At 36.7% G+C, this 18,151-nt stretch overlaps 4 protein-coding genes across 7 annotated transcripts; 1 reads left to right on the top strand and 3 right to left on the bottom strand.

Annotated features, from left to right (window-relative positions):
• Positions 1-753: 753 nt before the first annotated feature.
• Positions 754-7,103, bottom strand: LOC110812484 (LRR and NB-ARC domains-containing disease resistance protein). Of its 4 annotated transcripts, none has more exons than XM_022039269.2 (2): positions 6,963-7,103; positions 754-5,389 (listed from the first exon to the last, which is right to left on the bottom strand). In XM_022039269.2, exon 2 carries the CDS (start codon positions 5,241-5,243, stop codon positions 948-950), a length of 4,296 nt encoding a protein of 1,431 aa, XP_021894961.1. In that variant the 5' UTR covers positions 5,244-5,389; positions 6,963-7,103; the 3' UTR covers positions 754-947. The 4 variants fall into 4 exon arrangements, with proteins under 4 accessions (XP_021894961.1, XP_021894963.1, XP_021894964.1 ...); XM_022039271.2 differs by having other exon boundaries at positions 754-5,320; positions 6,963-7,102; XM_022039272.2 differs by having other exon boundaries at positions 754-5,256; positions 6,963-7,099.
• Positions 7,059-10,080, top strand: LOC110812508 (NB-ARC domain-containing disease resistance protein). Its single transcript, XM_022039295.2, has one exon. The coding sequence runs from the start codon at positions 7,059-7,061 to the stop codon at positions 9,834-9,836; it is 2,778 nt and encodes a 925-aa protein (XP_021894987.2). The 3' UTR covers positions 9,837-10,080.
• A 793-nt stretch (positions 10,081-10,873) lies between these two features.
• On the bottom strand, positions 10,874-11,983 carry LOC148266480 (putative disease resistance RPP13-like protein 1). Its single transcript, XM_088219111.1, has 5 exons — positions 11,979-11,983; positions 11,829-11,897; positions 11,570-11,723; positions 11,211-11,486; positions 10,874-11,152 (listed from the first exon to the last, which is right to left on the bottom strand). The coding sequence occupies exons 1-5, from the start codon at positions 11,981-11,983 to the stop codon at positions 10,874-10,876; spliced, it is 783 nt and encodes a 260-aa protein (XP_088075237.1).
• Positions 11,984-12,940: 957 nt separating this feature from the next.
• LOC148266479 (RING/U-box superfamily protein) lies at positions 12,941-16,849 on the bottom strand. The gene is made up of 4 exons (XM_088218401.1): positions 16,729-16,849; positions 16,189-16,485; positions 14,472-14,659; positions 12,941-13,547 (listed from the first exon to the last, which is right to left on the bottom strand). The coding sequence occupies exons 2-4, from the start codon at positions 16,399-16,401 to the stop codon at positions 13,088-13,090; spliced, it is 861 nt and encodes a 286-aa protein (XP_088074527.1). The 5' UTR covers positions 16,402-16,485; positions 16,729-16,849; the 3' UTR covers positions 12,941-13,087.
• Positions 16,850-18,151: the final 1,302 nt, after the last annotated feature.

Here is an 18,151-nt window from a genome sequence, read left to right as displayed (position 1 = left end):
AAATAAGCCCTACTAAAAAACTTTACCATTTAGGATATGGGCCCTCGATATTTTCCTAATAAATAAAAACAACAGGTTATCATCCAACGGCAAAAACAAATTCTCTGCAGCCCCTAGTCAAAAGACAAGAATTCGCCCTCAAAAGACTATAGAATCCTCAATATGAGAACAATTGTACGGTCATAAAAACCCTAGCTTGCATCAGGGTAAGTTTTACTTCATTCTTAGATAACTTCTATTATTGATTCTTATATTTGTCTATACGTTAAAATTTTGGTATCACAGTTTCTATTTTAAGCTATTTCTGAGTTTGTACCTCTTTTTTGGAAGTGGAATATGCAATTTTTGCTTCTAAAAGATCACATCTAGATACTTATTTATAGTAAGAGTAGAAATGAAAATCTAGTGAAAGAATTGCCATGAGATAGAATGAGAAGTGATATTGGTAAACCCATTTGCCTGACAAACACAAGAAATTTAACCGCACCATAGGCAGTGTACTCAAAGTGTTCAATCAAATGTCCCTCAACTCTGTGATCAGTTCCTGCTCTGGTAAAACCTGCAGGTATGTTTTCCATATCCTGGGCGTCTGATGCATTAGTAAGCAGAGTTCTTTCAAGTTCTCATGCCAATATGGATTGTAATTTAAGCATTGTGTTGATTTAATAGTGAATCACCAAGTAATTTGATTAAAAAAGGATTCTGGACTCATTTGGCATATAGATCAGGTAAGAGAGAATAAACATCCCATGGTTTGAGTCATGAAGGTCTTGAATTCTTATTCAGTTATTACCTTGGGGTATCACTTTTTAGGCCTAGTAACAAATAAGTACTTGAAATAGAGATAGACTTGGACTGGACTTGAGCATATTCGGTTTGTTGAACAGTTTATTGCACGAATGCTTAAGCATCACCTAACATACATCAAATGAGAAGGGATCTTGCTTTTAGATTATCTCATGCAGCTCTTCATTGTCGATAAGTACGTGTCGAATCTGAGCAATCTTGTACCAGTCTTTCCCCTTCTTTTGAATTGCAGCTTTCAGTAACGAACAATCATTTACACACAGAAATGACAATGATGAAGGAAGGCCCTCATTTGGTAAACCAATAAGCTGGTTGCAGCTGCTTATTTCTAATGTTTCAAGACTTTTTAGATGTTTAAGCCCTTTGTAATGCAGGACCTTGAGCTTTAAGAATTTACTGATACGTAGAGAGTAAAGATTTCTAGGCAGCAGCTTCTCCTCTGGAAATGATTCCACTTTAATATACTCACCTTCAAGTTCTAAACAGTGAAGGTTCTCAAGATTTTGTAACCCCCAGGCCAGCTCCTGTGTAAGCTTGTAACAGTTGATGATGCAAAGTGTGCTTATGTCGGAAGGTAAACCTCCATCTGGAACAGCAAGAATTTCTGGGCATCCATTTATGACAAGGGATTGAAGAGAAGAGAGCTTGTTAAACTGCTTAGGAAGTGCTTTGAGATTGTTGCAATTGAAAATCAAAACTGTCCTCAGTTTTGGGGCTGCCAATCCACCTTCAGGGAAAGATTCCAGCATCGGGCAACACCTGATCTCCAGGACTTCGAGTGAAATGTGATCCTTGTCATGTCCCACTGGAATATCAATGCCACTGAAGTTTTCACAATCCCAGATAGAAAGACTTTTAAGCTTCCAAAAGAAGCCTAAAGGGAAGGACCTAAGTGTATCACAGCTACTCCCTAGACACAAATATTCAAGATTTGAATCTTGGTGAATTGTCACTAAAGATTGGACAAATTCCAACTTCCTACAGTCACGAATGTATAGAGTTTTCAGGGTGGGTGGATGTCTTCGAGGAAACACCTTGAGATTGCTGCAGTTGATGATAAATAATTCTTGGAGACGAGGATTTCTGTCCATCAATTCCTCGGGCAGATACTTTAGGGCATCACATCCTTCAATTTTTAGGCTAAACAGGCCTGCTTGCAATTCAAATAATTGGGAAACTTCTGAAACCTTCACTCTCTTAAATGGAGAGATATCTTGGGCAGTTTCTTCGTCTCTCTCAAATGTAGAGATGTCTTGCAGACTTCCAGATCTGGAGCTCGAAAGCTTTATTCTCTCAAATGCAGAGATATCTTGCAAACTAGATCTGATGCTTGTAATTTCTTTTTCATGCCTCAATCCTTGCGGTGACACTTCATCTTCTGCTTTAAAATGGAACTTGGCATCATCATGTATCTGCAGTGCCCCCATCACGGAAAGTTTTGGCAGTTGATCCAAAATAACATCATCTCTTATGGGATGCTCTCTCTTGTCATAATGAGACTGTGAAGTTTTCCATGTCTTAACCTCATCACTGCTGATGGATATTTGGGTACTTTCATGTAACTGCAGTTCTTCATCTACAGACAGTGGGTCTTCAAACTTGTTGCCAAGTTCTTGTTTCTCCCTTTCACTTATATCTGATGGTAATCTTGGAACCATAGCATTAAGTTGCTGACAATCAAAAACGTTGACTCTAGCTAAAGGAGGAAGGTCCTTTGGCAAGTCTCTTACCAGCCTGGGGCATCTCTTTATTGAGAGTTCTCGCAGGCAGGGGAATGGTCCACCTCGCACTTCAGGAGAAACCCATTCTTCCCACGTTAACATGCTGTCAAACTTTAAAGTCTGCAGAGACCGAAATGGCTTTATTAGAGGAATCTTTATCCCATAAAACTCAGGGCCAACTCTCTGCACTCTATCTAATCTTTCGATAATGAGATCTTTAAGAGATGGTAACTCTCCCAGTGGTGGCAAGGACAAGCAGAAACTACAATTGCTGAGACAGAGGAAAACCATATTTGAAAAGGAAGAGTCACCTAGCCAGTCTGGAAATCTTGTACCCCCATAAAATCTTATGCTCAAGCTTTTCAAATTTGGATGAGGCTCTAGCATCTCAAGCACCTCCCCTTGGTCGCATGTAAATGATTGAATACCACTAAATGTATGATCTCTATCCCTCCATTTTAAGACTAGCCCTTCAAGATACTCTTTTCTTTTTAAACTGGCATCCTTTGCTTCTCTTGCAAGGACCACATTCTGCAGCTCTGAAATACGAAGTGTTCTGTGAAGATACAGAAGCTCTTTTAGCTCTTCAATCCCAGCACCACTCAGCCTTCCTACAACAAAATTAGACAACATCTGTAAACTTCTCAGTCTACTCATTCCTACGGGCATCTCCTTCAATGAAGTTCCAACAAGATCAAGATAGTGCAAGTTGATGAGCTTCCCCATGTTTGTTGGCAACTCTGTAAGAGAACCACAGTTTGACAGCAGTAGTGTCTGTAGATTATGAAGGGAACAAAATGAATCAGGCAACTTTTTAATTGCAGTGTTCGAGACATCCAGGTAGCGCAAGTGTTTTAAAATACCAATTGATTCAGACAGCTTATTAAGATTGTAATGAGACAGACAAAGCACTCGTAAGCTTTGCAGGGTTAATAACAGACCCCGCAAGACTTTACTGGTTAATTGAGAATTCTCGAGATCATTTGGCAGTTCATAAGGAAGAATAGTTCTCAAATACTTAGCCTCATGTATGGACTCAGAAATCTTTTCAGCATCGCAGTCACTTCTGGAAAATGACAGATGCCTCGTGATGCCAGGGATTTGAGAAGTTTCATCATCTTCCAACCTGAAGCAAAATTGACCAGCTACTGATTTTGCTAGATCATTCATGAGATCATGCATCACAAAACATGACTTATTGTTACTAGATTGCAGGAAAAAGGACCTAGACTGTAAGTAATGAAAGTATTCATTGCCAATATCTTCAAATCTTTTATTGCCCTTGGTTTGCTGTAGAAGATCTTCTGCCATCCATAAGAGGACTAACTTTTCAATCTCAAACTCGTAGCCCTTAGGAAATATAGAACAATAAGCAAAGCACCGCTTTAGGTGAGAAGGAAGGAAATCATAGCTCAGCTTCAAAATTGGAAGGATCTCACTAATGTGACATGGAAAATTCTTCAATACAGCATGCCATTCTTCAACAAGTGGCTTAGAACGGAGGTGAAGTGCAACTACTTTTGCTGCTAAAGGCAAGCCTTGACATCTTTTCACAATTTTTCTTCCAATTGCTTCCATTTCTAGATAGGAACTAGGTCCCCTGCTTTCGAATGCAAATTTGGAGAACACCTCCCAGCAATCCTCCTCAGCTAACAACTTCAGTTCATATCTTTTGACAGTCTGCTCCATGATTGATGCTACAACACAGCTGCGAGTAGTAATAACAGTCTTGCTTCCCCTTGCTCCAGCCTCGAGAGGAGCCCAGAAACTTTTCCAGTCAGAAGATTTCTCAGACCAAACATCGTCCAAAATGAGTAAAAATTTCTTCTCTGCAAGATTTATCTTTAATTCAACTTGTAGCGAACGCTGGTCCTCCATTTCAGAAGCCGGGGATTTGAGTTCCCGAAGAACAGCTTTCATCAAGCTGGAAATGTCAAAGTTTTCACCAATAGTTACCCAGATTTTGAGCTCAAAGTTCTCATTGATCATGTCATCATTGTAAAGAAGGTGAGCCAGGGCAGTTTTACCAGCTCCAGCCATACCAACTATTGGAATTACACAGCAACCTTTTCCAGCTATAACATCATCAGACAGCAAAAGATTAAGAAGAGTCTGCTTATCTTCATCTCGGCCGAAGATTCTGGTATGATCAGCAAGAGCAGGACTTACTTGTGGCCTGTGAAAAGATCTTCTATTGCTATATTCTCTTAGTCCAATTGGGTCAATATGCTTGATTAGACCTTCCAATCTTTGGACGATGGTCTTTATCTTGTACTCTATGGTTTTGTTGAGTGAAGTGGGACTGGCGAGGAGCTTCCAACTCCGCACCCGAGTCATAATACCTCCCTCTTCTGCTTCCAGTTTGCGTTGTAGAGCTTCAGTGTAGATCTCATCGAGTACATCCTCTGCCTGGTAGAAAGCATCTTTAAGGTCATTGAGCCAGTGCTTGACTGCTGTATCCAGATCTTCCTTGTGCTCAGCATCATTGAGCACAGGTTTAATAGTCAACAGAGGTTTCTTCAATCTTTTCAACAAGGCACTAAGCTTTGGTCCTTTGAATACCTCCAAGAGTTCACCACAAGCATTAATCCTCTCAAGCATCACTTCAAAGGAAGTGAACAGGAAGGCGTCGTCCATGTTTCCTGTCTTCATTTGTGAACCAGAGAGTTCAGCTGAGGCAACAAGAAACTGAGACAACTTCGCCCGGTGTGTCATTGACTTATTGTTTCTGCAATAACCTCGTATTATCTCTTTAGCTTTTTCTCTTTTCCAGTTTAATACTCTGATTTAACCTGAATTATTGGAGTTTATGGACTTTTGAGTGCATATAGAAATCAGGCTTTCTAGCTGGCATCTGCAGGCTTCATAAATAATTAACATAAAATGATATGTCTCTTTCAGAAGCACCATTTTATTACTCTGAAATTCCTATTAAAAAAAGGTTGATTACTTGTGCTACTTTGTTTACTAGTTGCATATTCATTAAATAGTATTCCAATGGCGGCTTACAATGACCTGATAGGTATTGATAGCTTGACGTTTTTGGTACATGTATTGGCTATGGTTGTATCTTCTTTACCAAATCCCTCCAAAAATTCCCTATTCAGGATTTGGGGCCTAACTACATATTAGAAAATATGACCATGAAAACTTAGGTTCCCACAAAAGATAATCCGGCTCGACCTGATGTAGTTAGTCTAATAACAATGACAACCTAAGTCTCAAAGAGAACTATACACTAAAAAACACGAGAATAGCAACCAAGGTTCTTACAAGAAAATAACATATAAATTAATAACAAAAGAACATGTAAGATATCAACCAACAGTTCATCATCTGTTTTTATTCTAACTGACATGTTAGAATATGCTGATTTTTTTAAGGTTAATGGGTACTTAAGCTATCTAGTTCAGTTAACTCTATTCTGATTCTTTACTTTAAAAAATATTTGCCGGCCTTTAGTTTATGATTAAGAATAGTGCAAGTCAACTTGTATGATGAGATGTGTTATTGTGATCCACGTTCCCTGGATGCATACTCCATAAACTAAATGATAAATCAAAAGGTGTTTTTCACAAGTATCAGAAATTAAATGCAAGCTGTACCTTTTCTTTTTAATAAAGATTCTATTTGCAAATCAAAGAAATATTTAATTATTTAATCTATTATTTTGATATCACCAATCAAGTCTTACACGATTTCTAAGCGGGTGTATTCCTTTGAATCAACAGAAGATGCCTTCTATTCCAAGAAATGTGTGTGTGTGTGTGTGTGTGTGAACCTCTATTCTTAGATTTAAAATATAAGAAAATGGCTGGCATTGTTATTGACCAAATAAAAAGTGGAAGAAACAAGGATTTCACCAATGATGTTTGGAAGATAACAAAGTTGGCCTTGTTTACAAATTCACTGGAAATTTCTGCATGCTATGTGTGCTTTATTAAAGTAATTTCATGGGATTGACTGATATTAAAATCCAAATATGCTATTTTATATAATATAAAAATATCAATTCACTCACGAGATAATTCAGTTATCAAAAAGGTGTATGCTGGAAAATGCAAACAAAAAATTATTAAAACTTCAATTTGTTTCATTTCATGCCGAATAAGATTTTTTAAGAAAAAAAAGATATTTTTTATATTAAATCATAAACTTAGGATACTAAATAGATAAAGCCAGAATTTTTTAGTGGAATGATTAAGATCTATTTGAAAAAAAAAAAAAAAGAAAGAAAAACCTCATGTTACAACCTGTAAATTGACCTAAATGGGGTAAAACAATTATATGGGGTTTTAGTTTTATATCAAAGAAATATTTTTTTAGAGACAAAAATAATGATTGGCTACCTTACATGTTAATCCCTCTCTTCTCTCTTTTCAATTCTATGAACATACAACCACCAGAGAAACATACAGAGAGATCATTCCATACCTGACATTAAAGTTCAATCAGATTTCTCTCTTCTTTTCCGTAGTCACTTTTTTCAATCTTTTTCTTGCCTTAGGCTTCTCACCAGCTGAAGCAGCCATGGCCATATTAGAAATAGCATTTGGATCATTTCTTTCAGCTTTCCTTCAAGTTCTCTTCCAAAAAATGTTGTCTCCCCAGTTCCTCTACTTCTTCAAGCACCAAGAATTTGATGACACAGTCCTCGAAAGGCTCAAATCCACACTTCTTGCAGTGAACACTGTGCTTGCTGATGCAGAGGAAAAGCAGATCACCGACTCATCGATCAAAGAATGGGTTAATAATCTTAAAGATGCTGTTTACCAAGCTGAGGACATTCTTGATGACATTACCACTCAAGGTTTGAAGTTCAGTGTTGAGGCTGAATCACAGGTGAATAATGGGCAGCGCCTGGAAATTACTTCATCTTCTGATTTTGTGTCCGGACTTGATAGAATAACCAGAAGGCTCGAACGGTTAGCAGACCAGCGAGTTGTCCTCGGCCTGAAAGAAGGTCTTGGTCGAAAGCCAGCATCCAGATTCCCCACAACATCTTTGGTGAATGAATCTTTGGTTTTTGGTAGAGATGATGATAAACAAAAGGTTGGAACATTCTTGCTTCCTAGCAGTGCTGCAGATGAGAAGGTAATCCCTGTGATTGCAATAGTTGGGGTTGCTGGAATTGGGAAAACTACTTTGGCTCAGCTTTTGTATAATGACAAGAATGTGAGAGAGCATTTTGATGTTTTAGTATGGGTTTATGTATCCGAAAATTTCAACATTTTCAAGATTACCAGAACAATTTTAGAGTCTGTAATTCGCTCGCATTACAGTTTCACAGATTTGAATTCACTTCAAGTTGAATTAAATGAACAGCTGGTAGGGAAGAAACTTTTACTCGTTGCAGATGATGTTTGGAATGAGAAATTTATTGACTGGGATCTATTGCGTCGGCCACTGGAAGCTGCAGATCCAGCAAGTCGAATCCTTGTGACAACACGAAATCAAGGGGTAGCAAGGAACATGTGTGCTTTCCACATTCATTATCTTCAACCTTTATCCAACGAAAGTTGCCAGCAGGTCTTTGCAAAACATGCATTTGAAGATGAAAATGCTCATTTCAACAGAGAGCTGCATTCACTTGCAAAAGAAATCGTTGGTAAGTGTAAAGGCCTGCCTTTAGTTGCTAAGACACTGGGCTGTCTGCTGCACTCTGTCGTTGAAGTTCAAGAATGGAAAAGAATTTTGAACAGCAAAATATGGGATCTGCCTGTTGATAGGAGCAACATACTTCCCTCTTTAAGACTCAGTTATTTCTACCTTCCTGCACACCTAAAACAATGCTTTGCTTATTGTTCAATATTCCCAAAAGGCTACGCATTTGAGAAGGAAAAGTTAGTGCTCTTGTGGATGGCACAGGGTTTCTTGCAACAGCCAAATGATAGTGGAAAGACAATGGAAGAGCTTGGCGATGAGTATTTCACTGAACTATTGATAAGATCATTCTTTCAGGCGAAGGGCGGATCACGATTCATAATGCATGACCTTGTAAGTGACTTATCTGAATTTACTGCTGGAGAATTTTGCTTCAAGTATGAAAAGGATGTGCTCCAGAAAATTCCTGAAAGAGCTCGCCATTTCTCTTATTTAAGGGACAATTTTGACAAGCCTATGAAATTCGAGGCCTTATATGAAGTGTCATCTCTAAGAACTTTCCTACCATTGAGCTTATCAAATTCTACTCAGTCCTCTAACTTAGACAACATGACTGCCGAAAACCTGTTGCCAACTCTAAATTGCTTGCGTGTGTTGTCTCTGTCCCATTATAAGATTACTGCAATTGGACCTAATTTTTTCAGATACTTGACAAAAGTTCGCTACTTGGATCTTTCCTACACTGAGATCCGCAAGTTGCCCCCACAAATTTGTGGTTTGTATAATTTGCAGACACTGTTCTTGTCACATTGCTATTGGCTCACTGAATTGCCAGCAGACACGCCGAATCTGATTAATCTGCGATATCTTGATTTGGACGAGACTAAGTTGAGAGAAATGCCGGTCGGATTTGGCAGACTGAAAAGCCTTCAAAAACTTACAAGTTGCGTTGTGAGTAAGGATAGTGGGGCAAGGATCAGCGAGCTAGGGTCCCTTGTGAATCTCCATGGAAAATTATCAATCTTTAAGCTGCAGAATGTAGAGAATGCTGATGAGGCTTCTAGTGCTCATTTGGAAAACAAGATACATCTTAAGGAGATAGTTTTTGAGTGGGACGGTGAGTCTCGTGATTTACAGAAGGAAAGAGAAATTCTGAAGAGCTTGCAACCTAATGGAGGCATAGAAAAAATGACCATAAGGAGGTACCACGGCAGGGAGTTTCCAGAATGGTTAGGGGACTCTTACTTGTCTAAAATGACAGTTCTGTGCCTCAGAGAATGCCAAAACTGCACATCCTTGCCCTCACTAGGTCGGCTAACTGCTCTAAAAGAACTCCATGTTTCTGATATGATGAGTTTAAGAAAGATAGGTCTTGAATTTTATTCAACTGGCTCTATCTCACCCTTGAATCCACCATTTAAATCGCTCGTTACCTTGTGGTTTGAGAACATGCCAGTATGGGAAGACTGGGAAGATCATGAAGTTGAAGGAGATGGTAAATGGTTCCCGTCCCTTGAAGAACTTTATTTATTAAGATGTCCACAACTGAATGGCCTACCAAATTGCTTTAGCTCATTTCGGTCAATTCACATCCATGAATGTCCCAGATTAGAATGTTCAAGAGATCAACCACTTGAGCACCAAAGTTTGGCTCACTCATCACCAATCGCCACACTACGTGACCGTCCCTTCATGCATGTTTAAATCCTGTCATTTACAGAGAAACTTCATGATTTGAATTATGTAATACATATGATTATGCGTAGGAAAATTTGCCTCGTGACAGTGTTTTCAAAATTTTTGTCGGTTCATGCACTCATGTTCCAGTTGCTTCAAGCTTATTCAAGTCTCATTCTATTCTTATATTTAAACTTTTATTATTTTAAAGAACTAGCATTTTTGTTCGTGTTATTTGCGCAATGAATTTTACTTTATCTTCTTTATGAAATATATTATTTATGTAAATGATTATTAGGATAACAAAAATATTTTTGTTTATTGTTGTGAGGGAGACAATTGTTGTCTTTTGATAATGAAGCTGATTTAATAACAAAATAAATTACTACTTATGGACCTTACTTCCACTTTCTTCATCCTGTGGATAGCTTTCACAGTCTTTTCTTTGAAACAGCCCTGCAAATCATAGCATAGATTATATGTCCGTGTTCTTTTTTGAGAAAAGGTAAAAAGTTAACTTTATTAATGGATTAACCCAACCTTAACAGATTTACCTCAAAAGTCCTGCTCCTAGAGAAGCAAATCACGGTAGAAGACAAACAACCATTTTAAGAAACAAAAAAACACCTCAAATTAAGATATAACAGAATCAGTAGGTAAGCGCAGAAAAAGGTCAGGAGTCAAAGAAGCCTTGGATTAATGGCAGCAGCAGATGAAAAAGCCAAACATTAGATAGGCCTTCAAGGAATCAGGAACAAGGAGGATTAGAAAACTGAAGTAAACTCTATGTTCAAGCCAAAGAAGCAGGAGGGTAGCTTGCAAAACAAGAGCCAGTACTGCACATCAAAACTGGTCACCAAAGGCAAGGAACAGAGCCAATGGATGAAAGAGTAAGCCAGCAATTCACTTTTTTTAAACAATTTCTTTTGCAAGTGATTTCCATTTTCAAATGCATGTTTTCCAAACACCTGCAGGCAACCTTCGTTGGATAAAGGTTGAAGATAATAAATGTGGAAAGCACGCATGTTCCTTGCTACCCCTTAACTTCATGTTGTCACAAGGATTCAACTTTCTAGGTCTGCAGCTTCTAGTGGCCAACGCAATAGATCCCAGTCAATAAATTTCTCGTTCCAAACATCATCTGCAACGAGTAGAAGATTCTTCCCCACCAGCTTCTCATATAATTCAACTTGAAGTGCATTCAAATCTGTGAAGCTGTAATGAAAGCGAGTTAAAGACTCTAAAATTGTTCTGGTAATCTTGAAAATGTTGAAATTTTCTGATACATAAACCCATGCAAAAACATCAAAATGCTCCCTCACATTCTTGTCATTACACAAAAGCTGAGGCACAGTAGTTTTCCCAATTCCAGCAACCCCAACTATTATAATCAGGGATTACCTTCTCACCTGCAATACTGCCAGGAATCAAGAAAGTTCCAACCTTTTGTTTATCATCATCTCTACCAAAAACCAAAGATTCATTTACCAAACACGTTGTGTACGATCTAGGTGCTGGCTTTCGGCCAAGACCTTCATTCAGGCTGAGGACAACTTTCTGGTCTGCTAACCGTTCAAGCCTCCTGGCTATCCTATCAAGTCTGAACACAAAATCAGAAGGCGAAGTAATTTCCAGGCGCTGCCCATCGTTCACCTGTGATTCAGCCTCGACATTCGACTTCAAACCTTGAGCGGCAATGTCATTAAGAATGTCCTCAGCTTGGTAGACAACGTCTTAAGATCATTAACCCATTCTTTTACCGATGAGTCGGTAATCTGCTTTTCCTCTGCATCAGCAAGCATAGTGCTCACTGCAAGAAGTGTGGATTTGAGCATTTTGAGGACTGTGTCATCGAATCTTGGCACTTGAAGAAGTAGAAGAACTGGGGAAACAGCACTTTGTGGAAGAGGAGAACTTGAAAGAAAGCTGAAAGAAATTATTCAAATACTGTTTCTAATCCAGGGCCGCCTCAGCTGGTGGAAAGCCTAAGCCAAGAAAAAGAATGAAAAAAGTGAGTACGGAAAAGAAATTCTCTCTCTGGGTAGTTGTATGTTCATAGAGTTACAGAGAAGGTTGAGAGGGATTACCCTGTAAAGTAGCCAATCGTTATTTTTGCTTTAAAAAAAAATTCTTTTGATATAAAACGAAAACCCTAAAAAGCAAGTTTACCCCATTTAGGTCAATTTATAGGCTTGTAACATGATTTTAGTCATTCAACTAAAACAACTTATGATGGTTTATCTAACCCAATTTATGATTTTATACAAAAAAAAAAAAAAAAAACGGATCTTTCCAAAAACAAGATGCTGTTTAGGGCACATAATATCAGACATATTCAACCCTCATTTTAGGCGCTTCATAATGTTTCCTCCAGGTCCCTGATCATCTCATAATAAGCATCAACCTTACACAGGACAGTCAATGCGGAATATGCGCTCTCTCGTCACTTCCAATAGAGGACAGTCAATTTGTATGCACATCCATCTTCCATTTCAAAATAATCGAACATTCTCAAGTACTTGTAATCCCCACTCCATTAGTGGTATGAATTTTGGACAATTAGTAATGCAAAGTGTATTTACATCGAAAATTAAAAGATGTTAAGTATCATCATCATCCAATTTGAAATTTGTTATTCAACTTAACGGCATTAATAATTAAATAAAAAATTGACGTAAAATTAATTTAAATAAAAATTAATAGTACATAAATTAAATCATTATTTAACATTTTTTAAACAATAATCACTTGAATTATAATTATACCTCAAGAAACTTCATCTAATTTATTCAAACATTAATTTTTCAATTTATGTAATCCATAATCTGAGACTTTAATAAACTATGTAGAACATATTGTTTTAGATATCCAATTGAACATCCTTTTAACAAGCCTACAAAATATTTTTGGATATGTTAAATTATTCATTTTCTTCTAATCGGAATAGCGATGGACGGACTTCAAATTTAGTAAAATTTTTGTCAAACAAGCTTTCAAATCCTGTTATGTGCTTTTCTTCATGCATTGTGATCATTGGAGTGAAAGAAATTTTGGACGAGACTGGTATGAATGATATGATGCAAATGAGTTTTTAGTTTCAATTAACATGAAATTAAATGTGAAAGTCAGAATGGTATAATATCAGGGAGATCATGCTGATCTATTACGATATTGAATGTACAACAAACCCCGTGCGTTCCAAATTACAAGGCATTTTAGAGACATCTTAAGGAGTCCGGTAAGTTTAAGCTACAACAAAAAGAGGTACCGGTACTAAGTTAGTAGGAGATTGTGTTGATTTTATAGGTGTGGACCTCATTGCCAAGGAGTATGGCTCTTCGGCAGTAAGGACAGTCCCCGCAAGTTCTAACCCAAGGATTCAAGCAGGATGAGTGGAATTGATGCCCACATGGCAGGCTTACAAGCACATCATTCTCCATGAAACTCTCCAAACATATGCTGCAATCACTCAATGCACTTGATGATACTCTTCCTTCTGTATCAACTACTCTGCAACTGTAAACCTCCATATGCAAATTGTCGAGAGCCTCCTGACTGAGACCAGGTGGTTTCTGTTGTTGCAATAACTGTGGTCTTTCGATTTGAATGTTGAAGTCAAATGGGGAAGACCGCCCCAAAAAACTATCCGCTCCCCAGTCCCCTGTATCAACAAGTCTTAAGTCATCCCCAGCCAGGGACTCCCTTCGGTTAATTCCTGAGGAAGCTCTGCTGCTCCGGCTAAATAAATGCAAACAGAACATATATTACTATCCTGAAAGAAGCCTCTTGAGGACTAACAGCAACAGCAAAAGTATAAAGAAAAAAGAACATGCAACATAGAATTATTATCATCCATAGGTACACAATAGCAAGCATGAAAAAGAAATTGTCAATTACAAATTCAAGATTATTACTTTAATATTTAGTTTGTTATATATAATAAAATCAATTCTTTAACAACTTTATATAAAATTTGCATGCTCACAGAAAAGATCAATAAGGATTCATTGATCTTACATGGTAACAGTAATAATGGTTCTAAATTTGTTACCACTACAACTAACAGTGTCCTTACTGCAGTAACAAAGTAAATAAGCATTCTGCATTGAAATAGATAGGATTGAAATGTATTAAGTTAATCTATCTAGTAACCAAAAAATCCCAGCAGCTTTCATAGTGAAAGTGCAATCTGTTGAAGTAGCAACTATCCAGAAGTCCACATGCAAAAGATACTCTCTTATAGAAGAAAGAAAGCAAGAGAACCATTTATGCAAAAGGTAAAAGTACTCTTTCATACACTTCACCCATCCAGGAACTCTTCTACCATAACACATCTTAGACTATAGACCCCAAGGAACATGCAGAATCAACTTCTATTATTACGAGATGCATTTAGCTGCATAATAAATGACTGAAACATTGTCTTGACATTTGCATGGAATTTATGCAAAAGAGTTCCTACCAAGAAAAAGGTCACGGGTTCACCAATATATGAGTGATTGCCTCCAACTTCAATATCAAAAGCACATATAAAAAAAAAGATTGTGGTTGTATGTACATAAATATATAGATCAAAATATAAACGGAATGTCTTCAATTAAAAAATTACGGAACACCATACATTACTAATGTCAAACTTCAAATGTTGTTAAGAGCACCAACCCGTTATCTGAAGCAGATACCCCTCTCAGTCTCTCAAGAAGCCTTGCCCTTGCAAGTAGCACAGCTCCTGGAAGTCTCTCATTTCCATTTGAACTCAGCCTCCTCATGCTGCTTAAAGTTTCTATATTGACATTGTTACTTGATACAAACTGACTAGTGCCTTGATCAAGCCGAACTGGTGCACGTTCCTAGACAATCAAAAGGCAACAGACTAATGAGCAAAGAGACTTTGTGCTTAGATCAACGGGCATTGCTGCTCCTAGGCAAACCTTGCATATTGTCAAAAATCATCTTAAAAAGCATTACGTTTTGGACAGTCATGTGCCAATCCATGCCAAGCTACTTGCAAAAACAATCAACAAAATGGACAAGAAATTTTCTCTTTTACCAATCAACCAAAGCTTTTCTCTTCGGAATGCTTTGACATGATCTCTTTCTTTCTTACACCTTTTTTAGTACTGCAGTAACATTTTGCATTATCATGTACATCCTAGGTTGTTTAGATATTTTTCATCAATATACTCAACAATCCCATTTCTTTAATCTTTTTCTCCTTCTGGTTAGTCATTCTTAATATCATGAGAGGAAAAAAAGAAGATAAAAGTATTTTTCCGAAAATATTGTTGTTCAAAAGTAAACATTTAAATAAAAACATTAGTAGAAAGTTGCCTGAAAGAATTAAAAAGATAAGATGGGGGTTTAAGATTTAGTTTTATTATTTTATTGAATTAAAAAAAATTATATTTATTAACACAATAAATCAAGGCATGTTAAATCAACTTCTAGAAACAATCAATTAAAATAATTGTAAGAAAGGTCTACCCCCTTCCTAGAATTAAACACCAGTTCTTTTCTTTTTTTCCTAAATCAGTTCCAGGGTAAGTCATGCATAATAGCGTACAAGGAAATGAGACACAACTGCAATAAGAAAAGATAGTAGATACTCTGGCAAATCAGTCACGATATGACTTTGGTTCTTTCTTAGAGGCGAGATCCTCATGAGCTCAGCACACTGATTTTCTTCTCTATTAATGTGTTAGCCAGATGATGAAGAAAACTAATTTTCTTCCTTCTGAATGTCTTTCCTAAAGACCTGACAACCAAAGACAGGTTATCTGTTCATCCTTTCCCACAATTTGGACACAGTGGGAAGAAAAGTTTTAGTACAATTAAAAAACAACCCGAATCCAGAGAGATCTGAATATAATGCATAACCTCTTCTGTTTTAATTTAATTTTACCAACAGCATGGACCCACTAATTGAAATTTACTTCCTATTAATTTTGTTAATATCTAAGTTGTCCTTAGTTATGATCCATTCCTTAAACGTTTTGCAAATTTAACTGAAAATCAACCATAAGTTGCCTTAGATATTGCCCAAGTCAAAACCGATTAGGTAGTGCCATCAAGTCTGCTGCTCCATGCAGATAAGAAATAAATAGAGGTAGGTTAGAACTTAGAAATATCCTCGTTTAACAATAAATTATTCAAAGTTCTGCTTCTTCTGCTGAAACATATTTGGTTATTTATTTATTTATCACCAGAATGGAAAGCATTCTGAAGCCAAAACACCACTTAGAAATCCGTATTTACCCAATTTTCTCATAACCCTAGGCCATAGTTCCCTTCTTTTTCTATTATTTCTCGAGAAGCAAACAGAAGCTAAACAAAACCGCAAATAAAAGTAATAATAACGAGAGAAATGAGTCAATCTTACATAGTGAAAGCCACGGGGACAGAGCCTCGGGTTCTGCGGGCGCCGAGAGGGGTCACACGCATCCAGATCATGGCGGTGACTATGATGATAGTGGCGACGGGGATAATTCTGGTGAAAACTGCGGTCGAGAGAAGGATCGGGTCCGAAAACCTGCTCGGCTCGGCTAGATCGTAGAGACCTCCGATTGTAGAAAAGCTCCGACGCGCTCGTCATGCACCAGAAGCAAAAGTATTTCCTCCAAAATGACCGAGAAGAAAAAGAAGAGTGAAGTGCGCGGCGAAGCCACCGAAGAACCCGCTAAATAAAGATAAACAAAAATTATAAATGTGTAAATACACATATATGTACGTATCGATTCTAACACTTTTTACAATTTTCAAAAATTAGGAAAAGACAGAGAGCAGAGACTAGAGAAATGGGAAAGAATATGAACGATTTTTTTTTTTTTTAAATTTTTCGCAGAGAGGGAGGGATATTTTCAGGTATATATATATATATATATATGTATAATATACACACAAAAGTTTTATAGATAACAACAGGTTTTCTTCTTGTTTTTCGTTTTCCTTTTTGAGGGGGGTAAACTGCTACAGGTTGAAGATTAATGGTTGTTGAAGGTTTACTAATACGACCTGCGAGGTTGTGGAATTTAAAAACACGAAACAGAAAGGAGATTTAATATTAGACCCAGACATTTCTCTCTCCTAATTAACGGCCTTTATGAACTTCTTTTTCTACTAATAATCTATTTTAATTTTCATCTCCAAAACGTCACCGTTTTTGTTTTTACCTTATCTTAGAGAAGCCATAATTATTTCTTTATACAACCATCAAAGAATCTTGACCAAACTTTGGCTCCCTTTTCTTCTACTCTTGTTCTTTGTTTTATCTCGAGATCATCCCAAATAAATAAAACAGGTATGATTGAATTTATGAGAGCATTTGTTTATAATTTTTTCTTAATATTATATATATTATATTTTAATTTTAAACAGCTTTTGTTACAGTTTAGTTTTAAATAAAATTTTTGATTAAGATTTCATCCCTTATCTTTTTCTATAAGATTTTCATCATTTTAATGAAAGAAATTTATTGAACTGTAAGTATGGTTGAAGGTTATATATATCCTGGTTAAGACTTCCTCCCAAAGCCTAACAAGTCTCTGTGTAAAGATCTGAAATCTCCATTCACGTTTCAAGTATTTAACATGATTGTAATGATATAGTATACTAAAATTATCATTGCACATAAGAGTTTAAAATTTAAAAGTTATATCTCATGCACGTTAACTTGCAATACCCAAAAAGCCTATTATAATGTTTTAGAACCTAACATAAAAAATCATTACAAAATAATAGTTAATCTCAATTCAAGTCTGGTGGAACAAGACAGAATAATATCTCAGTTATTCTTTGACTGTTCGAGATCTAGGTCTTGATCATCTCGATCTGAAATGGTTAATACAAAAATAGTGAGTTACATTATCTCAATAAGAATACCAAAAACTTTATCACCAATACATAAACCAAACTATTCTAGAAAATCATAAAACAACTGATAGAATGTATATTTTTAATAAAATGTGAATGTTAATGCATCCCCTTATCTATTTTTACTGAAAATATTATTATTTATTTCTCTTACTAGGAGTCTTCTAAATACAATATATTAAGATATAATCAGAATCATAATTAAATCACAATAAACACGCATTCCAATAAATATATAACCTTAGGTTCTTTACCATCTCACCCAAATTAGGGTTACTTACCATCTTCATTTCTGTTATATTATTTTTTGTTTCTACTACTGGTATCGTTAGAGGCCCATAGGGATTCACGCTATACGTGGATATATAAACATTTCCCTTATAAATTATTGGTTGTTCCCATACCTCATCTGTTAATGAGTGCCACAATTAAAAATCGTCTCAAGACTCCGTCCGGTATAAATATAATAACTT

This window comes from Carica papaya, chromosome 4 (assembly GCF_054855325.1).
Source record: "Carica papaya isolate Zhongbai chromosome 4, ASM5485532v1, whole genome shotgun sequence".
Lineage (NCBI taxonomy): Eukaryota > Viridiplantae > Streptophyta > Magnoliopsida > Brassicales > Caricaceae > Carica > Carica papaya.
The sequence above is the reverse complement of the archived record's forward strand: the minus strand, read 5'-3'. Positions and strand labels throughout refer to the sequence as shown.

Bases quoted from the DNA above. Each gene is read 5' to 3' on its own strand.
- LOC148266480 (XM_088219111.1), bottom strand. The intron at 11,724-11,828 runs GTACTCACTTTT...CTTTCTTTCAAG, and splicing joins AGAGAGAGAATTTCTTTTCC to TTCTCCTCTTCCACAAAGTG. The intron at 11,487-11,569 runs GTAAAAGAATGG...CAAGGTTTGAAG, and splicing joins AGCAGATTACCGACTCATCG to TCGAATGTCGAGGCTGAATC.
- LOC148266479 (XM_088218401.1), bottom strand. From the start codon at position 16,401: ATGACGAGCGCGTCGGAGCTTTTCTACAATCGGAGGTCTCTACGATCT. The intron at 14,660-16,188 runs GTAAGATTGACT...TTGATTGTCTAG, and splicing joins GTCCCCGTGGCTTTCACTAT to GAACGTGCACCAGTTCGGCT. The intron at 13,548-14,471 runs GTTGGTGCTCTT...GCATTTATTTAG, and splicing joins GTATCTGCTTCAGATAACGG to CCGGAGCAGCAGAGCTTCCT.
- LOC110812484 (XM_022039269.2), bottom strand. From the start codon at position 5,243: ATGACACACCGGGCGAAGTTGTCTCAGTTTCTTGTTGCCTCAGCTGAA.
- LOC110812508 (XM_022039295.2), top strand. From the start codon at position 7,059: ATGGCCATATTAGAAATAGCATTTGGATCATTTCTTTCAGCTTTCCTT.